The sequence below is a fragment of the Stegodyphus dumicola genome, chromosome 6, assembly GCF_044657685.1.
Source record: "Stegodyphus dumicola isolate Sdum_Otavi_A_Nest chromosome 6, ASM4465768v1".
In the NCBI taxonomy this organism is placed as follows: domain Eukaryota; kingdom Metazoa; phylum Arthropoda; class Arachnida; order Araneae; family Eresidae; genus Stegodyphus; species Stegodyphus dumicola.
The window spans coordinates 106,827,409-106,852,283 of record NC_140773.1 but is presented as its reverse complement, the minus strand read 5'-3'; the positions used below and the strand labels follow the sequence as shown (position 1 = coordinate 106,852,283).

General features: G+C 31.5%; 1 protein-coding gene across 2 annotated transcripts in view; it reads left to right on the top strand.

The window, feature by feature from the left end:
• LOC118192424 (dual oxidase maturation factor 1-like) overlaps window positions 1-24,875 on the top strand; it is a 293,294-nt gene that overhangs the window by 108,439 nt on the left and 159,980 nt on the right. For both annotated transcript variants that reach the window (XM_085818777.1, XM_085818776.1), the window contains exon 3: window positions 11,440-11,497. In XM_085818777.1, coding sequence (XP_085674903.1) covers window positions 11,440-11,497 — 58 coding nt within the window. The remainder of the gene's footprint in view (window positions 1-11,439; window positions 11,498-24,875) is intronic.

Genomic DNA, 24,875 nt, shown 5'->3' with positions numbered 1-24,875 from the left:
TACAGAGAAAGAGAATTCTTTCGTATTTCCTATTATCATTAAGAACAATTCTGCTGCACAATTAAAACAGAAATTTTATTGCTTTTTCCAGCTGACGATCATTATGTCGGAAAATCAAATTTTGTGGTTACAGTTCCTGCAAACACTCTTCTTAATAACTCCGAACTTTGATATTTAAATGCTAATAATACAAAGATAGCCTACACGAGCCAAAGAAAAGACAACCAAGGCCTATTTGCGGTATCTTTGTATTACTGTTCTTTAGAAAATCATTTCAACCTTGAACTTTAGAAATGTTCTACCTCCTGCCGTTAAAGGACAGACAGAAGTTTCACAGGATTAATAATTCACTCAGGTATTCCAATTACGATGGGAATTCCCCATCTCCATTTACATAAATTAGTGAAGGGAAAGAACGTGTAGAAGAAACTGTAGTACCTTTCTGAGCGTATACTGAAGATTTATTAAGGTTTTGCTAGAATGTAATGTATTATCAGTGTACACTTTAAGCCTGCTGACGATACATGTCTGCTAATTTTTGTTTACTGCAGGGGAATTAGAATATTTAAAAAAGAAAAGTATTTAAGTAATAAGAAAATAATTTAAATTTTATTAGAAATGAATTTTATTAGAAGAAATAATTTAAATTTTATTAGAAGTTTCAAAATAATCTTTTGAGCAAAATTACTGTTTTTTATATTTTGAGATAAATAATAAAATGTAGTTGAGGAGCAATGACGTTTTCTATTGCGTCTATATAATATTTATATATTATCAAGATTTTTTTGTTTTATAAATTTATTTAAAATAAAGTTTATTTTTTCTTTGTAATGGTGTAATGGGAATTATCCATTAGCAATTAATTAATTTTCTTAGATGTTAACTGTATTAACATAACAATTAACAATTAATTCATTTACTTAAGTGTTCACACCTAAGTAAATGAATTAATTGTGAGGAGAAAACACTAGCAATTTATTTGCTTTAATGGAAATGCTTTCCAAAAAAAAAAATATCTGTTTTTATAATACGCAGAACTAATGAAGCGTATTATTTCGATGTCGATTAATAAATAATGTAATAATTTTTTATAAATATAATACTTTTGTAAATTTAATAATAAATAAATGTAGTAAATTTAAAATAAATAGATAACTGTTTTAAATTTAAAAAGTTAAAGGCCAGTTATTGATCACACCAGTTTTTTGCATTCTATCATAAATTTGATTTATTTATCCCTAATTTAATATTTCTCATTCATAAATATAAAAAGAGAAGTTTAAATAGTGTGTTAATTTTGATTTTACTTATATTTAAAATTTTTAATTAAACTAATTTTTCTAAAAAACTGTTTAACCAGATTAAGTACAATGTAAAAGGTTCTTAGGAGGAAGATTGTTAGCAGTAGGACAAATTAATATATATCTTCTGTTAGTATAAAGAACATCAAAGCATAGATGTACATGTAACATAATATTCTGTGCCCTAATGCTGTTAAGTTAAACTACTAATTATACGCAATGCTGCTAAATATAATGCTGTTAAGATAATTTACTTAAATAGCTTAAATAGACTTATAAAATTTACCTTGTAAATAGTTATTTGACCATTAAATGCAAAACCTGGTAGTATCTCTTCATTAAAAAATCAAATTAAGGTAACTTTCCATCATCTTGGAAAGAAAATTTTGTTTTTGAAGTGAGTAATAGGAAGAAAAATGACGAGTGGTTGAAAGACTCATAGAAGAAACATAATTATAGAAATCCTATTGAATTACCGAGTTTTAGTAACACTCAGGCTACAAACATTCTGAAAAACTGGTTTTCTCACTTGAAATCTCATGCAAATCTAATAAATAAAAAATACTCTCAAATCAGCTTTCCTATCCGAGAACTGCAATAAAATCCATATTTATTCGAAGAGCTAGACAGTAGAATCTAGGAATGATTTCAAAATAAACTTTAAATACAAAAGGAAAGCGTATGCTTTACGCTCAATTTGTTTTAGATAATTAGTCAAATAACGGAGAATTTCTATCTCCGGGGACCAACGGCATTAACTCGATAACAAATCAGTGCTGATATAAATGAAACTAAATAGGAATCCATGTAAGGTGCGAAGGAGCATTGGACTACATTTCGTGTTAATGCACGAAAGTATAAAATATCATGAAAAATTCAAACAATTTCTACAGAGGATATTATCTGAAATTAATTCCCTCCGCGATTCGAATGGGTGGGCAACCCCTGGTGTTTTGGCTAAGACCTGTAGTTAGACAGACTCAGCTCCTAGAATATATATTCAGTCTTCACGTGACTAGAACCATCGATTCTTCGGTAGGGACCATACTGACACTTTTTTTTCTGTCTCTTTTTGTGGGAAAACTGCATGGTTAGATATCGGAGGTTATCCTTGTGGGTTTGGCCAACGCTCCCTAGAACTTAATTCAAGGCCTTGGCGCGGAGTTCGTGACGTTACTATAGTAGGAATTCTTTCGTCCTCGCTAACTTTAAGGATGCGTATATTTGCCTTCTTAATAGGCTTATACGTAAATTGAACTTAAAATTTCATATTTAGTTCTCATCGTTTATAAATCTGGAAAATTCCTTGTTTTTATTAGAATGTGAAGAACCTAGGTTATTTTTTATAATTTTTTGATACGAATAAATATAATTTTTAATTCTGTTAAAAGTTATCATTACTGATTTTATCAAATTTAATCGCTGAGACACTCTTGTTAAAGGAAGAAACTTCACATTTAATAAATCGGAATCCAATTTTTACGCACTAATTAAACAGAAAGACTGTTTAAGACATGAAAGAAAGAATATTGATACAGATCCTACAAAATGAAGATAAATCCTAACTCGTTTAAATTAGGAAGATATTTTATCTGTATCTAGGGGGTGCTGGTCTTTTGGTCAACGCCAAGAGACAGTCTTTAACCAGACTTTGTTCTCTTTATGGGTGACCGGCTGAAGCCCGGTTGCCATTGTTTTAAAAACTCTGACTGTGTGCATAATTGTCGCCTTGGGTTGACCAGAGGGATGCTCTGCCACCTTGGATCGCCTCTGGAGAAGGAGGCGCATTAACTGTGTTAGGGCCTTGAAAAATAACCAAGGTCTGTGAGTTTCCCTCTCTGTTGTACTACTACTATTTGAAGTTAATTTTAAAAAAAAGTTTATTGAAATTGAGAGTATTTCCATTTCACCCAGATATACAGCCAAAGAGGGTAACTGAGGTACACTGCAAAAAAGTAAAAAAAAAAAAAAAGGACATTTCTATATCTTGGGTTCTACTGGGACGATTGAGGAAATTCAATTTGCGTTTTTCATGTCTCGAAAGCGCCGACTTAGGTTATGGATTAGATTTATATATAACATTGTTCTAATATAGTATTTTTATACAAAATCGGACTTTTTTCTGAAAGGGCATGTCGATTGTTTTCCATATTTCTATTTTACTATTCAATTTACGACAAACTGCCAAGTTTTGTAAAAGTCGCACGAGTAGTTTTTAAGAAATTTTCTCTTAAAATTTTATCTTCTCAATCTTTATTATTTTTTATATATATTTATTAATATTTATTTTTTTTTTTACTAAACTTATTGATTTCTTCTTCCAGAATTCGAAATTTAGGTTTATTCCAAATAAAATTCGCCCATTTTTTAATAATTGAGGGGTAAATCATAATTTATGGGCAGAAAAAACGAAACCATATATCAAATATTCCCGAACTATTCTAGTTCTTCAAAATATAAATTTCAAAATTATTCAAAATTTAAATCCTGATGATTTTCTTCAAGTCCTTTTTCACTGGAGAATCACTTTAAAATTTTAATTTAATTAAAAAGATTTCTTTTCGCGTCATTGAGGAGCTTTTTTCCTATCCTAGAAAATCTTAGCTTTTCTATAAATACGTCTATTCCTAATTAATATGCATTTCATTTTTACGTTATTGATACTGCATGCAGAAAACAACATACTTAATTACTGTGTAGGTTTACCATTACAAACAAAATTAAAATGTTCCTAACTCATATTATTTCAAGCTTTCCAGTTTTCACATAATTTCATGTAAATGAAAAATGACTAATTCAAAATTTAATTATAGTACTGTATTGGAAATGATTCTATACGTTATTAAAAGTCAGTCACGTTTTTCAATCTCATTACATAGATGCCTCTAAAAAATTACGCTTCTTAAGTATGAGTAGGAAATTAAAATATGTTTTACTCATTTCTTCAGTTCATGTTTCCTGATAGAAACCTGCTAGAACTACAATAAAAAGACTTCAACCAGGAAACAAAGCAAAATATTTCATTAATCTTATTCTCTTCTCGAAAAATTACTCATGATCTCCCATTGCAATATGGCCTAATATTTAAATGAAAGCAAGTATTTAGAAATACGGAAGTGGAAATGAGAATTAAAAAGCGGAACTTCAAAATGTAGAGTAAAATTTGAGAGAAATTCAACTGGAGTGACGAAAGTACTCTAATGAAAATCTAATATCTCGGGCACATGGGATTTACGCTATGTAGTTCATACATTTGCATTAATTAATATTTTTTTAATTCCTCAGTTTTAATAATGATTTATTGAAATGCATATATATATTTCCTAATTAACAGTTATAAAATACCAAGTTTTTAATATTATTTTCATTGTGCTTCTGTTCTAGACATGCTGTTTTTATCGAGCATTACTGCTTAGAGTAGGATATGCACCGTATAATGTACCTTAAAAATCTGTAATTTATACAAAAGTGAGTGATTTCAGAAAAGTTATCACCGATTATGGCCCTTCTAAAGTCTTGTTTTTATATTTATTAACATTAAATATATTTTAAATATATTAATATTCAATACAAGAAAAACGTAAAAATATGTATCTGTTGTGTTCTAGAACATTTAAGCATAAACTGACAGGGTAATCAAAACAAAATTTTAAATTAAAATTACCCCAGAAAAATATTTCAACAAAACCTCTAAATCTAGAAAAAAATTTCTTCTGCTTTACGTCGCCCTTTTTGTTTCCCGCAAATATTCATGATGCAAATAATTAACCTGTAGTCTCCAAATTTCAAGGCCGATTAATGACTAAGTTGTTAAATACACGAACACAAGGAGTTCGTTCACATTTTGTCTTTATGTGTTGACTATATGAAGATTTCTCGATTTTCTATACGTGTAGCATAAATACAGATAATTTTCTATTAGAATCCTCCACGAAGATATCCCTCTGCAAAGAGTGATAGTCTTATTGTACTTAAGTCAAATAATTGAATCGAATGCATTCTACAAACTACTGAAGCTGCTTCCGTTAAAGCAAAAAGTAACCTTGATTTCTAAAACTAGATATTTTAGAATTAAAATATAATTTTGTACCTTTTCTTCATGAAATGAATGATTAAATTTCTACAGAAATGCTGAAGATACTCTCAAAGACTGAAATGTTAGATTTTTGTATTTAAAGAACCTTTATCCCAAAATTCTCTATCTTACTTTAAAAAATTTAAAAATTGTTTTCTTTAGGTCTAGTGTCAATATTTAAGGAAGCAAGGCAATAGCCATCATCACTTTTCTGGAACACACTATAAACAAGACTATTACTTGGTTAAAATCAGCAATTTATATTTTAATATTCTAATGACTGTTATAAGCGAAACTAATTCAATTTTCAGTGATATATTTTAGTTCATCTTTCTGAAAGCGTTGTTTTGGTACGAGAAATAATACGAAGTAAAATATATTGATGCAGAAATTTCAGCTGAAAAGCTAATCATTACACGAGGAATCATTGCGGAGTATGCGCAAACAACGATTCATGCTTTTCATTTTTTTCAGAAATTTGCTGCGAAGTTCTGCAAGCTGCTGAGTCTGTCCCTAAAATTGTCCAAATCGTTCTGTACTAGCGTCTCGTTTCTAACATCGCTTGACTGATATGATATTAACAGTGTAAGCAAGTCTAATATCAATGAACCGATGTTCGTATGACGAGTTAAGCAATAATGTTTGTGACTGTTAATGTGTATGTGCAATAGGATATAGGAAGTCTATTGATCCGAAAATCCTCTTTAGAGAGCAGTGGCAGAAAAAAATTACGTAACCGTTCGATAGTACACGTTTAGAGGGCTATCAATCCACCCTAAAGTAATACTGAGCACAAGTTAGACTGTTCACCGAGACTTTGATAAGCAATGAAATACCCACCTTTAACCCATTGATGATATTTCCCTGTTATTGGAATAAAAATAATTAACACCATCCCTATTTAATTTTATTCTCTCATTCATGACTACTATGATGGAAATAATTAATAAAGTATCTCTTATTACTAATGAGGAATTTGTCTTTGCAAAACATTTGAACTTGCTAGCCGTATGTTAATTATGTCCAGATTTATCGCGATTATTGGAGAGTTAATTTCAAGAGTTTTTGAGGAAGTGCAGAGCGCCGATTACTTGAAACTTCTGGTAAATATTTGCTTGATGTATGTTGAACAAGTGTTTCATTTAGACACTTCATTAGATGAAGTGGTACTGGTGATTCAGATACTACCGAAATTGCAACAATTCAGATTTTTTACCTCTCTCCAACCTATATACATAGATATGGGACGTAATGGTTTCAGTCCAAAAAATTTGTGTTTTCAGTGAATAAGCAAGTGAGTTTTCAGTGAATAAGCATGAATTAGGGTGCCCATAACACGTTTTTAGTACTTTTACAATGATGTCTTTCTGGGTATAGATTTGTGACGATTTTTTGGGTCCATGATAATGCTCATATCAGATTTTCAAAAATTTCTATTTTCCTTATTTAATAAGTTTCCTTATATAATAAGGTTTCTGCATTCATATAAAGGATTAATTAAATTTTGGATAAACTTGAACAACCAGAATTTGTACTTGAAGCACTCAACAGTTTCTAAAAACAACCAGAAGTGATATTTTATTTGAAACCTATAACAGTTTTGCAGCAATCAACGTAACACATTGCAGCATATATAAATCATAACATAAAATAGAACGAGTTTACTGATAAATAAATATCGCGGGGATATACACACAGATCAAAATAAATTTAGATTTGTTGATATTATAGAAATAACATAGAAGAAAATTAAATTATGGTTTTTGTTTCGAAATATTTATTTCGAACATATTAAAAAAGCTTAATTTTCTTTAATTAAAAACAAATTAAATTATATGTTTTAAACTGACCAATAAAATGGAAGTTTTAATAAAAATCTAAAGGAGCAAACATTTGATTATGTTGGTATAAATTTAGAAAAAACTGGTTTTTGCACATGGCAAATTATACCTAGCAAAATTTAATTTAAAATTTAGCATCACTGGCCTTTCTACTTATTGGAACAAAAAATTATTAGGTTTTGTTTACAAACGATCAACCGAGTGGGAAACGTTACTTAAAACTTTTTGATATTTAAAACAGGAAATTGGCGGGAGGTCATGTGTCAGCTACATCAAATTTTTTAATGAAAATTTTTTGTCAGATGTCAGTGAAGCTAAGTTTCCCAAACTTCTCAGTTTAAACTTGTACGATTTTTTATGTTAGGCTTCAAAAGACTAGAATAAAAGTGAGAAGATTCGAGTTTTCGGAACTCAAATATTTATAAAGATTCGTGGAGCTTGAAAATTGTGTGTTTTATCCCTAATAAAAATAAAATGAGAAGATCGAATAAAATAGAGACCTTTTTAAATTTTAACTGCAGTTCAAATTTGATAGAAGATTAACCCTCTATTCACCGAAATAAATCATCGAAATAAATACAAGATTTTCATTTCCTGCATAAATATCCATTTATCATGGTCCAAGTTCCATATAATACTTCTTTTATAAATTCTTCATACGCCTGAATAATCTATTAAGAAAACCACCAATGAAGGATATCTTCTTTCGTGAAGGTTGCTCGTGATTAGCTTTTTTATCACACATGTCAGGCTCTCGTAACTTTCCGTTTAAAATAGAAAGAAAATCTAATTTTAAATATTTTTTCTTATGTTTGCATACAACAAGGACATTGCTCCTTACTCGTTGATGAGAATGATTTCCTGTTTCGCTTTAGTTTCAGTTAAAGCTCATTAATAAGCTGCGTTTATCTTATTTTACACGGAAAATTTTGGATGAATCTTTTCTTTAATTGTTTGTCTTAAGAAAGCATTTTTTCTGACTAAAATGCTCAGTGTTTTATACCGCAAAGTAACATGTAAACGTCAATTTTAACGTTTTAAAGAGTTATACTCTGAGTTTTCTTGTATCAAGAAATGGAGACTGTTTTAGATTGAAATTAGATTTTGAAATCGTTTTTAATTTTTTAAAGAGACCATCTAAAAAGTTCCGTTTCTTCCATGCCAGAGTAACATGTAAAGAGCATTTTAATAAGTAAGTAAAATTTACATTACCTGAGTAACATTTTAATTTTTTTAATAATTCGCCTGATGCGGTATTCCTTGCATGATGATCTTTTGAAATGGATTATAGCAAAACACTCTAGGACAATCCGTATAAGTGGGAGATGATTTATTCGAGGATTTTCTAAGGAAAACTGCCTCATAGTCATGTTACTCACGGGCAAATCTAAAAACTATGCAACAGATCATACGTCAAATTTTTAACTCTGTTAAAACTACATATGTTCAACAATTCTATCCAACACATAGCCGCTAAATACTCAATTGTTTAAATTGACTAAAATTTGATTGCTGTTAGTTTAATTCATTACGTCAAAGCATAGGAGGGCTCTCTGCTTAAGGTAAGGGTTATTTCTTGAAGGACTTCATAACAGAAGCACGAAAAAAAAGCACGGAAACGCCCACGTAGCGGATGCATTTGCCAGAATCTGAAACCTGTGACGAATTAATGCATTCAACCGTCTTAACCATTAAGCTACTGGTAATCCAGGACATTCTATTTAGAAACATCCATACATTTTTGGGGATTCGAATCAATTCCTAATGATATAGTAGCGGGGTTTTCTGACTACTACACCTTTCTCAGCGGCCTGACAGTTTAAATGTTTTTTTCAAGAGTTTGCCCGAAATAAACTCTTTGTTTTTTGTACTATGAAGTACCATATAAGAAGATTTTAATTCTCTAAAATGATAATTATGGTAATGTCCGAATGGAAAATTCTTTTGCATAAATTTTCATGTTAGCATTCCCCCTGGCTTTCTCCAATGTAACTTTTCTAATTTCTCTTAATTGATACATAAAAGCACAAAAGTTTCCTTTTTTTCCCCTTTCTTTTTTTTTCTGAATAACACTTTTTAAAAAAATCTCATCAAGAAAGCGAATCATTATTATGTTCTTTAAGCGAATTTTGGAAACAAATGTATCTACCAAACACTTTGTTAAAGCTATCTGTCAGGTATTTCTTACGTTTTTCGCGTAATTTCTTACTTTATTTCGAGTTGTACTAACAGATCTTTCAATTCAATCAGTATCTTTCTTTACATTATTGCGTTAATCATATGCACAGGTTGATAGACTGCCATTTGCAAAAGTTGTTGTCACTACGAGCAGCATCTTAGGCAACCAGTAGCAAACCACATCTATGCATGGGCCGAAGCTACTTCGAAAAATCGCAATGCATTGAAACGCATACGCGACTGCATAAATATTGCACGCAAAATCTCAGACAGGCTGGAGTAATTCTCAGCTGCCATCCTCGTCACCAGTACAGCCCCTGTATGCTCTGTACCTGTAATGTACTAATTTTATCTTAAGTTAGCTTATTCGGCTTTTCTTATTCCCTGTACATACTTATCTCTTTGAACTGTAAACCCTGACTTTTGAACCTTGAATTATGTATTTTGCCTTATTTTATGTATTGTTTTCACAGTTTTGTCTTTTTTATTTTATGTATTATTTCGTTTTTTAGTATTTTACTTCTTATTATTTTTAGTATTGCAATTTAGTTTTTAGCCCTATTTTAGATATTACTTTTACTGGTTATCAGTCACTTTCTTAATTGCTCATATATTGAACTGTACTCATTTATTGTTCACGTTGTGGATGTCGTTTGTAACCACCTATCCATAACTCTGTAAATATGTAACTGAAATTGTTCTTCTCACCCGCAATTCACCCTTCTTCCATCACTACACTAGCGTCTCGTCCAGCATTTGTTTGCACTGCCCTCAGCACTCGTCTTGAGCACAATATGTATATATAAGTGTGTTATGATGATCAAGTTATTTCTGTCAGCGGGGCTACCTGGCCGATATGCTAACTACCCAGTGGACCGGCTGCCTCGCTGTCGGTGGAAAGAAAGAAAGTACGAGCAGCATATGATCTTTGATTTAATTTCAAAATAGACATTGGATTATTTATCGGTGCAACAAACTAAGCAATTCAAAACAAATATGCATACTAATTGATGATATTATTTATGCCGTACTTATAGTCATTTTCCACCGTGTGAAAAATTCCTGCTATATAATTGTTTTAATTGAAATTAATTATTAAATAGAATTTCCTTTAGAAGTTATCAATTATGTTGTAATTACCATGCTTACAATATCGCGTATTTTGGGGAAAAGGGGTTAAAGAATCAGAATTCTGCCAGAATTTCTGAATAATGTTTTTCGTTTCTAGTTTAAACTAACACAGAATTAAACGAACTTTTCACATTTATGAGATGATATAATTTGTTAAGATTCTAACTAAATTAAAGTTACTTTGTTGGCTAGATCTTTATTTGAACTCTGAAGCGACTATTAGCCAAGTTCCAGCTGTATTAGTAACAACACATAAGGATGGCGAAAGACCCTCTTATTCAACTCAGTATGTACTGTGTATGCAGAGTGGGTACTACTGTGCATTTACAGGGTCTAGTCAAAACTTTGGGCGGCAACTGTTGATCCAAGTCAGGATCCTAACGAAAGAGCTGGCTGCTTTGCGGTTTACAGAGATTTTCCATATGCAGCCTGAATTCGAGTCATTCTCTCTTAATAAAGTTTTCAACGAAAACCTCCTTTCCTTTAGGCAGATAACCGTAATTCTCTTTGTCATAATCTTAGAAATCCAGATCTGTTCTAATTACTTCGACATAGTAGGTTTCATTTTCTTCTAAATAAATCAAAACGTATAAGAAATTTAGCAGTTATGAGCAAGTTTAAACAAACTTTAATTTTATTCACACTAAAATTATGTGTATAATTTTTTTCTTTCTCTTTTAATGATTTTTTAACTTTCACGTTAATTCTTGACTTTCTTGCAATGTTAGAATTTTAAATTAATTCATTGTTTGCATTGTTCTATTGTATATTTTATTTCTTTATTGTTTTATTTAATTGCTTCATTCATCGGAATCTTAACTTAATAAAATGCGTTTTATCTTGCATAATGAATGCTTTGTTATGCTTTGGATAATATGCACATTGTAAATTTATTTATTTTCTTTTTTTTCAGAAATTTTCAACATTCATCAGTGTCACGATTAGTTTATTTGTAGGAGCTGTCATTCTCAGTAAGTACTTATTCTGTAATATATACATATAATCTTTTAAATCATATTTATTGTTGAAAAAATAATAAGGAAAACAATAGACACTTTATATTTTTTATATGATTTGTGTAGAAATAAATCCTTTGATATTTATAGCCTCATTCACAAGCATGCAATATCACAGTGGTCGTTTAAATTCATAAAGCGTTGGGCTGCTTTCTCAGGTCAAGGTATTCATTGATAGAAAACAATTTTTTGAAATAATTTCATGGTAGTTTAACTGATCAAAGATAACTGCAGTACTTCATTCATGAGAGTGATAATTTTTCTTATATGTGTGTGATGACGGAAATGGAAATTTTAAATAAATATTTTGTTTATATTTTTTAAATCTATCTGTTTATATACTTTTTTAATTTGTCTCCTTGCTGTATTATCGGTTGATAAGTAAAGGTTACCAGTCACAAGAATATATTTGAATGAAAATATACAGTCTAATGTTTTGATTACGCATTTTTTACTTATATGTAGTCAATCTAATTTTAGAACACTATTTTTACTTCAGGAAAAATTTTAATGGGTTTTGTAAAAGAATTATTCTTAAATGATTGAAAACCTCCGGACAAATGCATAAACATATATCATATGAGTGTGTCTGATTCATGACGCATAGGTTGCAAATTAAAAATGATTTATTTACATCCTTTTTATCTGAATTACCCATGATCTGAACACTGTAAAATTTGTTCGAATGTTCGGATGCTGGTGAAACTTTTGTGGTAAATAAGGTACAGAAGTAATGATCGAAATTTTTCTAAGTTTTTTTTTAACTCCAAGTAGCCAAAATTTCAGTTCTTGGATTTTCAAAATTTCAAGTGATAACATTTCTTGTTCTTCCATCCTGTAGATTCCAGACTGCCATTTTTACTTTATTGTACAAAGTAAAGGAATTATAGTGAACACGAAAATTTTCTGGTTTGGTTTTCTCATTTTAAGTTGATGAAGTGCTCTTTTCCATAATTTGATTCTGATTGGTCATTCTGAAGAACATTACAGATAATTACATAATTATGATAATTTAAGATTAACGTTTATCTTGGTAGGTTTCATTTCCTTCCATAAAAACGTGACTTCAAATTTAACAAGAGAATAGCTTTCGACGAATCTGAAGGTTTTAAATGACAAATAACGATACTTCAGTTAGAGGTCGAGAAGTTTGTTAAGTTATTTTAAATTGCTACATAACAATGTCAAGAAATTATTTAATTTCAGAATCATGCAATATTTGTAACTTTTCTTTGAAAATAAGTACTATTTCTTTGCTGCAATATTTTGCGGCTAGTTTTAGAATTGCCTTCTAATCTTCTGTTGGATATTAATTTTTTTATCTGATGTACTGAGTAAGTTAAAAGCATATATAAAGAACGAGCCAAATTCGAGATTTTAAAACAATGTAGTCTTGTATTATAATGTTGAATTATTTTTTATTAACACAAAATCTTAAAATGCTAAAATAGTTATACTTTTCACGAATCTGGGTGTTTCTGATTAATTTATAATACATTATTTTAAATGTATAAGGGAACAAATTTTAAAATAGTTTAAGAGAAACATAAAGAATTGAGAATTGCAAAACATTTATCACCTGAAGAAAGTATAATACCTAATTTATAATAATATATATTTAGCTGATGATGAATGTTGAAAATGCTGTGATAACTGTGAACTTCTTTATAAAATATTAATATAGGCATATAGTGGTAAATATCTATCCTCAAAGCTTATTAGATAATACTGCAAATACTAATAATAATTCCTTAGTATTTCCACAACTTAACATATTAATGTAGAATCGGTACTTACTGTCTAGGAATATGATGTCTGTAAACTTACTTCTTAGGTGGCTGTCTAATAAACTAGTCCGATTTATTTAAAACTTGAATATTTAACGAAACATGAATAGTTGCAACAAACTGCAAAGTAATTACATACGTAGAAGGAAATAGATGAGATTATTTACAGATGAAGAGAAGGAATCGTCTTTTACATGCAAACATCTTTCAGTCGCGTCATCGTCTTAATGGCGGAATCGTCTGACTTCCATCATCGAAAAAGGTAAAAGATTTATTCTCACAGCTTGTCGCGTCATCCGATTATAATGAAGGATGCCATCCCACAACTGCTCGTCCATCCTGACGGAATGCGGCCTCGCATTCTCGTAGCACCACCATCTACATCTAGGGATCTGAAAAATAAAATTTAAAACAACAACAACAAAAAACAAACAAAAAAAAAAAAAAAGATTTTTATTTACTACTGAGGGAAAATTCGTCCTAAATGGTTTGTTTCAGCCATCTTCCCTTATCATCTTAACATCCTCAGAAATAACGGCGTTAGCTCTTCTTAAATGCTCTTTCAGTGTTCGTTCATTTTGAACAGTCTATCTGAATACATGTATTTTGCAAACACGTCTTCCTTTGATGTTGTCTGGAACAATTCATCTTCGTATTTACGTCTTCTTAAACATCACATAGATACGTCTTCTGAATGCGTCGTCTTAGATACCGTCTGGATACGTCTTCTGAATGCGTCTTAGATATCTTCAAGATCCGTCATTCGAATGCGTCTTCTCAAAATCATCTTCTTTAAGCCGTCTTCCTTCATACATTTTATCCTTAGACATCATCTTCAGTCTTCTTAAATTAGTTCACGTCTTTAAAATAATAGTCCATTAGTCAAATCGGGAGAAATTTGTTTAGTCGGGAAAAACTTCTAAATCAGGAATTATTTCTTCTTTCAATTTTCTTCCTGGATCTTCTGAATCTGCTTTTTCGCTTCTTTTTGCTCACCTTCTTTAATTTCTTTTGTTCCGTCTTTGCTTTCCGTATCAGCGTCGTTGTGATCAGGTTTTCTGACTGACTTCTGCTTTTCAATCCTCTCTTCTTCTTCGGTGGCCTCTGTAGTTTCTTCGTCTCCAGTGGCTTCTTTTGCTGCTCTATTGCAAGGTATTTACTGAAATTGTTCTAGTAGAATTCACATTTGATTCATCATCTTTAGCAACTGACTCTTCTTCGGAAAAATGATTCTCTTCAGAATCTCCTTCTGCAGTGTCGTTTCTCCTCGTTGGCTTCGAAGCTAATTGTATTGTGCTTGAGTTTCCTTTTTGCACTAATTCAAATTCATCTTTAATAGCAACATTTTCACTTATATCAGAATCTGCATCACTCGGGACGTCGTCAGAATTCAGGAAATCATTGCCACTTGCTTTGATTGTGGATGAGGTATCCAGTTTGATCACATTCTGTACTGTAACAGGAACTATACTAACAGGATCAGTTTCTGGTTTTGGAAGTAAGAAACCATAATTAACAACTTTTCAAATCCTTCTTTAGAACCATTTCCATTGCAATAAGCTTTTTTTTTTTTTTTTTTTTTTTTTTTTTTTTTTTTTTCTCTCTCTCTCTTCAGAATCATTCTCAGATTTCTTGTTTTCTGCGATAAAACAAATATTTGATCTAAATGAAAAACCATCAATTTGGAATTCACCTTCAAATCTCTCTATAGGTTTGTTGCCAAATTCCGTTAACTGTAGATCTGCCGACTTAAGTTCAGAAGAACCTATCTTCTTATGTATAACTTCTCGGATTAGCGTTACTTGAATTCCAGTATCTATTAAAGCATCAATTTGCAAATTACCCAAATTAACAGTTTTATGCATTTCTTTCTGACAAGTCTGAGTTATTGGAGTAACAGCTTTGGCATCTTGGATATTTTTAGATGATGTTTTCGAACAATCTAGGGCTTTGTTTCCAAACAAATCGCATTTAAAACACTTAAATCCTTTCCTTACTCTTACTGCTACAGAAATTCGATTTATGGCCAAAACTTCCACAATTATAAAACCTTGGCTCTTTAATCTTACTAGGTACAGCGCGTGTTTTATTTTGTGTGTTAGTACTTGAATAACCCTTATCTTTCGTATCTGGAACGCGAATTTTCTCATAAATTTTTAATTTCTCTTTGAATTCAGAAATAGTTTTACACCCGTAAAAAACAATTTTGTTGCTACTCTGATCTGGTATCCCATTGATTACATAATCAAGAATTGATGAATCATCAACAGAACCGCGACTGGCTATTTCACGCATGGCAATTAAATATTCGGAAAGTGATTCACCAGGTTTTAAGTGTCGTTTCTGTAATAAATTATGAAGTTGTGCATTGCTTATTTTAGAACCAAATTCAGATAAAAGATTTTCTTTTAATTCGTCCCATGATATTATACCCTTCAAACACCTAATAAATACTTTAGCAGAACCAGTAAGCAATTACTAATTCAGAAGTCAAACAACAAAATTCAGCGTTATATTTACAAAATTTTCACAGGACTAGTTTCGATGGTTTTACCGAACCACCATCCTCAGCTGCAAAACCGCAAATGAACAAGATAGGAAATAATGATTAGATAAGATAGGAAAGCCTGGACAAGAATAAGCAAGTGGCGCCATCTGTTGGTGAAACCAGAACTAAAATATAATTCTTTAAAGGCCGAAGGCAAATTTGGATTGGAATTAGGATCGTTAACTAGAACAGAAAGATTTTTATGAATGTGAAATGCCTCTAGAAAATCCAGTTCTCCAATGGAAGATGTTTTTTGAATAATTTTGGCAGCAGAAAAATTGAAAGTGTGATTTTAGGACCAACAATGTTGAGCAACAGAAGACTTCTGTGTTTCCTTTTTTCTAACATATGCCTCATGTTCCTTGACGCGAAATTTTACGGCTCTCTTAGTTTGGCCAATGTAAATTAAACCACACTGGCAAGGAATCCTATAAATACCCCAGGAATTCATATCCGGAATGGGGTCCTTGAGTATGGAACTCGGAATTTTATTGATGGGAGAATAAACAACCCGAAAGTTAAATTTCTGCAAAATATGTGCAACTTTATAGCTAATTGATGGAAACAAGGGAATGACAACAGAATTTTTATGATCTCCTAAAACAAGATTGTGCCTTTTAGTGTGTTGAGATGAGAATTTTTTAACTGCTTGATTAATAATGTTGGGTGAAAAGCCCCTGTCAATAGCTATTGCTTTTAAATAATTTAGTTCTTCATCAAGGGCTAGTTTGGAGGAGCAAACTTGAAGAGCACGGAAAACATAGGAATAAAATGAAGTTAACTTTTGTTTAGTCGGATGGCATGATTTAAAGTGTGGTGGAAGGCAACCGATGAAGGTTTACGGTAAACCGTAGAACTGAAGTTGGATGTGTTACGTGTGACCAGAATGTCGAGAAACGGAAGAGAATTGCAAGTCTCAAGTTCAAAAGTGAACTGAATAGCAGGATCAATAGAATTCATTGATGAAAGAACTTTATTTAAATCATCTTTATTACCTTCAAACAGGGTAAAAGTATCATTTACGTAGCGGAACCATGCCGGGAAATTTAAAGTTTCAAACAATTTTGATTCATAATAATGCATGTATATATCAGCCAGGATGGGACTGAGGGGGCTTCCCATGGCTAATCCCTCAGTTTGCTTGTAATATTTATTTTGGAAAACAAAATGTGTTTGTTTCAAAAGTGAGAGATTGAGTGAGTGTTGTTGTTGACTGAGAGAAATGTTGTGTTGAGTGAGAGAAATTGGCTCATCAATTTCGATGCAAGAGAAATGAAATTCGCGAAGTCTGGTTTCTAGACATCTTAATGCACCCTCCACTGGGACGTTGGTGAATAATGATTTTACATCAAAAGAAACCATGAGTAAATTACTAGGAGAAATGTTTTTAACTTTTTTTACAAACTCTATTGAATTTTTTATGGTGTAAATGTTATTGTCTAATAGAGTGGAAAATCTAGAAACTAAATATTTAGCTAATGGATACGAGGCAGTACCTGAATTTGATACAGTAGGGCGGAAAGGAATACCACTTTTATGAATTTTGGGAAGAGCATATAATCTGGCACAATTCGCAACAGATGGGATAAGCGAATGTTTTAAGTTGCTTGAAATGATTTGCGAAGATTTGATCGCAGTTTTTATTTTTGAGAAGTCCGAAGGTGAAGGATCTTTAGGGATCGGATTATATGGTCCTTCGTTTAAGAGTTTAGTGATACCATCGATGTAAGTGTTCTTATCCATGACGACTATCTGGCCACCTTTGTCGGCCTTTGAAATGATAATATCCGGGTTAGAATGAATTTCGCGCATTGTAGCTCTTTCTCTCGCAATTAGATTTGGTTTCAAAATTTCGCATTCGCTTCAATATTAAAATCAGAAGGAAAGTTACGCAATCTAGCTCTATTTTTTCGATCACCCAAAGTTCCAAACACAATTTGATGTAAAAGTTTAATTGACTTAGTAGGCCCAGTCTTTAAAGAATTTGAAATTCTGGGAATAGAATTTAAGGTAGTCATCTTAATTCACAGCATCATAGAACACTATTCTTAGAAGTAACAATGTGGAAATAATCAAAACAAAACTTACTTATCTTCTTTTGTAATATTCATCACGCTTCTTCCTAGGCTCATACCGGCCTGAGCGCCCAGTTCTCTAGAATCGGTACTTACTGTCTAGGAATATGATGTCTGTAAACTTACTTCTTAGGTGGCTGTCTAAGGGCTAATAAACTAGTCCGATTTATGTAAAACTTGAATATTTAATGAAACATGAATAGTTGCAATAAACTACAAAGTAATTACATACGTAGAAGGAAATAGATGAGATTATTTACAGATGAAGAGAAGGAATCGTCTTTTACATGCAAACATCTTTCAGTCGCGTCATCGTCTTAATGGCGGAATCGTCTGACTTCCATCATCGAAAAAGGTAAAAGATTTATTCTCACAGCTTGTCGCGTCATCCGATTATAATAAACGATGCCATCCCACATTAATATCTCATATTAAGTATGTTAAGTTGTGCAAATACTAAGAAAGTGGTTATCGAATTGTATTTTGTGGAACCTTGGTGTTACAGGCTATTCCTCGTGAGGCCTCACAAGTCAAATATTACAATTTGGGAAAATGTTTACAATGACATTGACTGCAAAACTAACCATCTAAAAATAATTAATTCAACGACATATTTTATTTCTATTGTTATTGCTACTTAAAATAATATGAGGCAATTTTTTTGAGTAAAATTGTAATGAAATAATGATATTGTTTTCAGTTTCCACACACACATGCACAAACGTATATATATGTGCGTGTGTCTGTGAATTTCCGCTTTCTAGTCTAAAAATAGTATTCTTTTTCTGAACTGCGTCATTTCGAGATGAACCCATTTCATATGACTCTTGCATAACACTGACAATGTAAATGGGACTAAAGGTGAAACATCCAATTATAATTTTAGATGTATAATATATTAAATATCCAGTCAAAATGCACTGAGAACCAAAACTAACTCAGTCTCATTCTGTACGTAACGCACTTGCTTTCTACACTTCGCTCTAGCTGGACTGCTGCCTGCCGCTCTCTTCCTTTTGTAAATCTAATCGAAAATGTAAAACTTTTGAAACAGACACAAGTAGTATCCCAAGTTGTGTGTGTCTGCAACGTATTTATTTAAACAAAAATGAAGATTTAAATCGCCTCGGCTGCCAGTTTGCTGTTCATTACGGATTCAGCATTCTACGTTCTATGCTTTTTACGTTTCTACGTCATCAACTGTTTCTACAGCATCATTACTTATAAATTTGTTTTTATTACAATAAGTGGCTGCTTCATTACACACACACAGATATATATATATATTAGGAGTTCCACAAAAGAAAATAATAGTTTTAGGAGTTCGCCAAGTCGACAAAGTTTAAAGATAGCTACTCTAAGGAGCATAAACATAAATGTTCGGTATATACAAAAGTATGCGTTTAAAGATGTTAGTTAACCTATTGGGATCCAAGATTAATACATATATTAAAGTCTATTTGCTTTGGATTTGCGTGGTGAGCCCAAGACTGTAGTTTGGAAAGAAACTTAAGTGCAGCTTGCATGCCAGATTAAGGTATTTCAATAAAGCTTTTATAAACGGGAAAAATTCGCTGCTCATATTAAGTAAAAATTATAATAAATTATACCAAATTTTTTAGTATGCTTAAAGCGGGGAGGTGGAAGGAAGCTAGGTGTCTGCCATGTAGTCATGATAAGAAAACTGGTATTTGTGAAAGAAATCCATAAAATAGATTGGCATTTTATCGTCGAGATTGTGAGTATGTCTTACCCGAACCAAGTATGCACAATCAAACTAACAATAAAGACACTGTGTATTGTATGCTTTAAAGCAATATTTTAAACATGCTCTAACACCGAATTCTTGCAGTAGATGTACTATCTTTATTTTATTTGAATATGATTCACCTCTTAGAGATAACCTGACCTCAAGGAAGGTAATGCAGTAACATAAAAATTCTTTAATTATCGTCTTTTCACGTTCTTTCCGACAATTCCTTGTCTTTTTCTTTCAAGCAAGATGAGCATCAAAATGCTTGATGTGACTATCCATAAAAAGTACCTAATTATCTTCAGCATTTTTCAGATAAGCATTTTACTTCCTCTTTTACATGTCGAGTCTTGATAAATATTGTGAGGCTTTCTATAAATTTCATTAATTATTATTTTCTCCCCTTCTCGCTATATAAACGCTTTTTTTTACTTTATGACAATACAGAATATGGCAATACAGAATGTGATGTGGTAATAATTCTTTACGATTCACTCAATACCCAAAGTTTTATTATGGCAATTACCTTATCATATTAATATAACAATGAAACAAGAATTTCATTTTTCACTTCAGTAGATTGAAAGTAGCACTATTATGTCCAGAAGTTTACTTTCAATAAATAGCCGCTCGGACGGTATAGTGGTTAGAGGAGCTTACTGCGATACCGAAGGGCCCGAGAAGGCATGGTTGTAAAGCAGCGATCACTGCTTACGTATCTCAGTTCAATATAAGTAATTAATCGGATTATGAATAAATTTGTATGCTTTTAATACAGGGAGACACAAGGAAATTCGAACACAAAGCAAGTGAAGACATGATTGTAAGGCGTTATTGTATAAAATGGCCCAAGATAAATCAAACCAGGCATGGGAGACTTTACTTAGGTTCGGTTTATTTTGAATTACCTTATATTATTAATTTCTGTAAACTAAAGAATGTTCGATGACTGTAAAGCCCCCTCTACACAAGGAGATATATCTCTGAATAAGGCTGTCTCGCAGACATGTCTTGTGTCAGGATTTCTTCTTCACAGGGAAATTAAAGTTCCTCTGAGCTGCTAAGGCCAATCAGAATAGTCAAAGCAGATGACGTGATTTGTAACCAATAAGAGATCTCAATCGACCTCACAACAATCATAACAATTTGCAAAGTTTTCAACGCCTTTATTTTTCTGGTATTATTTTTTAAAAATAAATTGTAGTAATAATAATAGTAACAATAAACAGGAAGCCGAATTGTAGATAGAAAGCAACAGTGATTAAAAATGCAAAATTGTAAAATGAAATATAATAAAATTAAAGAAGAGGGAAAGGAAAGCAATTAATTGTGAGATGTAACGCATATATGCTCGTAACATAAAAGAAGAAAGTAACGAATTTTATTTGAAATAAATAGATTAACTTTGAAATCGAAGGAAATGTGTATTTTTGAAATAGATTTCTCTTTGCGATGACTGTTTACATGTTAAATTATTCCGAAAACAAATTATACTTAGAATTTTAATTTTAATTTTAATTTGAGGAGTTATAAATTTTAATTACCGTATTTGCCGCGTATAAGACGCGCCAGCCTATAAGACTCACCCCCTTTTTATACAAATTTTTGAAACATAAAATTTTATTATTGATCATTATAATAAATTTACAGTTTTTTAAATATAAAGTAATACAAATACAAAGTCATACTTTCTGAAAATACCCAATCTATGTGGGAAGGAACACCTTTTAATCACCTTCGTCAAAACCCAGACACTCATCTCCAGAGCTGAATTAAGAGTTACTTGAAACCTCTTTCTAAATCAGCATCTGATTCCTCATACAACAAGCTGTTCTCTGTACCACCCTGTGCATTACTAATGCCACACTTCTTAATGATTTAACCACTGTCTCTGTTTTCACAGAATCTGATGAAACTTTGGCCGATTCACAAACGACGTATTGACGCAACGTATAAGGCGCAGTATCGGCGTATAAGACGCACCCCGTTTTTCAGACCTATTTTTAAAGAAAAAATGTGCGTCTTATACACCGCCAAATACGATAATTAAAAAAAAATTTAAAATTTAGAATATGTATGCGTATTGCGAATTACATGGGTAATCTAATTCATAAATAGTCTGTAACTCAATGCTCTCTGATTATGTGATTAAAGTACTCAGTCACAGTTTTGCAAACAGTTTGCTATAAAATGTTGCATAACTGAAAAATGTTCCGTTATCTTCTATTTCATTATCCTTACTGAAAATGAAAAGTAATCACCGAAGCTGTTATTAATTGGCTTTTTTCGCGATGACTTGATTTTTAACGCTGTTCAAAAATATGTTATCGCTAATCATTTATACGCTCAATAGAAGAAGGAAGACAAAGTGCTGTTTATGATTATGAAATGAATGTTCTTCCAAGGAATAGTTACGAAAGGAGAATATTTATTTTAGTTCCATTTCGCATGAATTTTTCAAATCCCTTTTAAAAGATGAAGCCTTGTTTTCGTGACAATGACAATAATTAAGCTTAGGAAATCTTCTTAATGGAAAAACTATATGTGCAGTTTTAACATGAATCTTATAAAAATCGGTTAAACCGCATGAATTATCCAAACGCTAAGAATTTCAAGAAAGGAAACAAAGCTTAATTTTTGATGAAGTCCATTAGTTCGTTAAGGCCGTACCCTTAACTGTTTCTTTGTTTTCACTTTCGCGTTTTAGTTTTTTGGTGAAGTTTACAGCATGGATTACAAACTAGTTTTTTATAATATTTTTATTTTTTTTATTAGCCCAAAGGGGCGCTAGCGCAGAAGCGTTATTAGTTTTGAAACGGCATTTCAAATCATTGCCGCCTCCAAATATTATCGCTCTCTTATATTTAAAGAAATTAAATAACGCAGAAGCTGCATGAATGTATATTATGTTTCTCGCATTGTGAAAAAACAGCGGTACCTAGAGACATCAAATTTTTAATAACTTAGTCCTTCAACCGAACATGAGCACCTGGAAGCTGAAATTTGGAACTTCTTTTATTATTAGCCCGAAGGGCGTTAGCCCAGAGGGGCTATTAATTTCGTTTTGGCATTTTGCGTTGAAAACTTTAAATGTCTGCTCACTTTTCAAACTGTTGCCGTCAAATATTACAGCCATAAATTATATCTAAAGAAATTAAATAATGAAGAATCTACATAAATGTATATATGTTTCTCGCATTGTGATAAAACGGCAATACCTAGAGCCGCCTAGATAATTTTGAATAACCTACGTTTTCACCCGAATATGGGCATCTGTAAGCCCAATTTCCAAATTCCAAATATTGCAGTTTGGAATTTGCTTTATTGTCTATTTCATATTTTGTAAAAATTTAACGAACTTTTGATTAATAAACTGAACGATTTCAAAGCGAGCAATGGCAACACTGTACGAAAAAAGAATTTTATCTCCAGCGTGCGAGACTTTGTATCGGAAATTATAGAGGTATGCTCATTTTAAAATTATTTTGAATTTTATGGTTTAAGTGATATTTAATAACATATTATGGTTTAAGTTTTTAACATGATGTTTAATAAATAAAGGTTACCCACAAAACGTAGCAGAACTCCCTTTTGAGAGTAATGTAAAATCTGAAAGCTTTCAATTTATTTTTCTATTTTATATTTTTTAAAACTTTAACGAATTTTTGAACAAATTAACATCATGAAGTACATAGTTTGGTGAAGAAAGTTAATTACAGCGGCTTAGCCAAGTATTTGTTTTTTAATTATTATTTCCCGTACCAAAGAACCACTTGTCAGATTTCGTCTAATGATGCGTAGTATATTATTAATTTGTTAGGTTATTCATTTGCGGGTTATGTTATTCATTCGCCCTGATCAATATAAGGATTAATGATGCTGGCTGCTGTGTCGTGAGGCATGGAATTAAATTCTGAAGAAGTCATGGATGCTTTTTAGTGTAAAAAGTCTGCTCGACAAAGAGACACTTTTATTACTGCCGAGCTAAAGTTCTCTCGAGTAAGACAGTTCATTGGAGAAATTATGGTGTCCCTTCTACTTTCTTCTGTCCTGTCCGTTCGTTAAATTATCTGTTCGACTCAGTAACTTGCCAATCTTATGAAATGTTTTTACGATACGTAATTTTTTTTCACGTTATGCTAGTTCTACCTTGATCATAAACTCAGCTATTTAAAAGCAATATACGTATCTTTCTGTAACTTAAAGTTTTATGTGTCTGATCAGCAATCCGTAAGGAAGAATAATAAATTAATAAGAAATTTTCCTGACTTCATATGACGTTGTCCAAGTTTTCTGCGAGCGAGCATCTTTTTTCTGTTTTGTGCAAATGAAAATGTTAAGCTGTACTCTCATGCGCACTTTTTAAAACAACTGTTACTAAATGCAGAATTTTATTTTCACCGGAAAGAAAATTGATATTTTCTGCAAAAACACCATCTATAGGTTAAACATATTCATTTTTTCAAAACTCTTTCACTTGATATTTTAAGAAAAAATTCAGTGTCATATTTCATTCGAGAGCTGTTATTTTAAATGTGTTTATCAAGTGATTTTGATATTCCAAATTTGATATTTTAATACTTCTTAAGCAATAAGCAGATTTTGTTCTTTTATGTTGATAAACAATGGTTCAGTATATTTTACTGTAAATACCAAATGGCTTGCAGTACTTCAGTTCAGTGTAAGATAAATATTTCATAAAAATTTCTACCGACTGAAACTGCTGTAATTAATATATTTTAAAATTTTGACAAGCAAGAGGAGTTAAAATGTTTAAATACCTCACTTAGATATAAATAATTGATCATATCATGAATAAAATAATATAATTTTCATTAATACTATTAGTTTCTGTAATTTAAAAAAATATCGACGAGTTTAAGGCATAATGGTCTATGCCTGTAATGCATATTGATTTATACTATTTTCAGTGAGTTCTTTGCTGTAATTCAACCATTTTTATGTTTCTGATAAGCGAATCAAGAGCACATTAAAGACTATCCTATTAATGCTGTTGTTGTTGTCTTGTTCATATATTTCATAGAAGAATGGTTGCCAGAGCCTCAAGGAGGTTGGACTTCTACATCCATCCCAGTTTTGAGATAGAGCACCCCGGAGGGTAGTTCAAAGGGTTAACCACCCTCTTCCTTACCACCAAACTACACGAAAG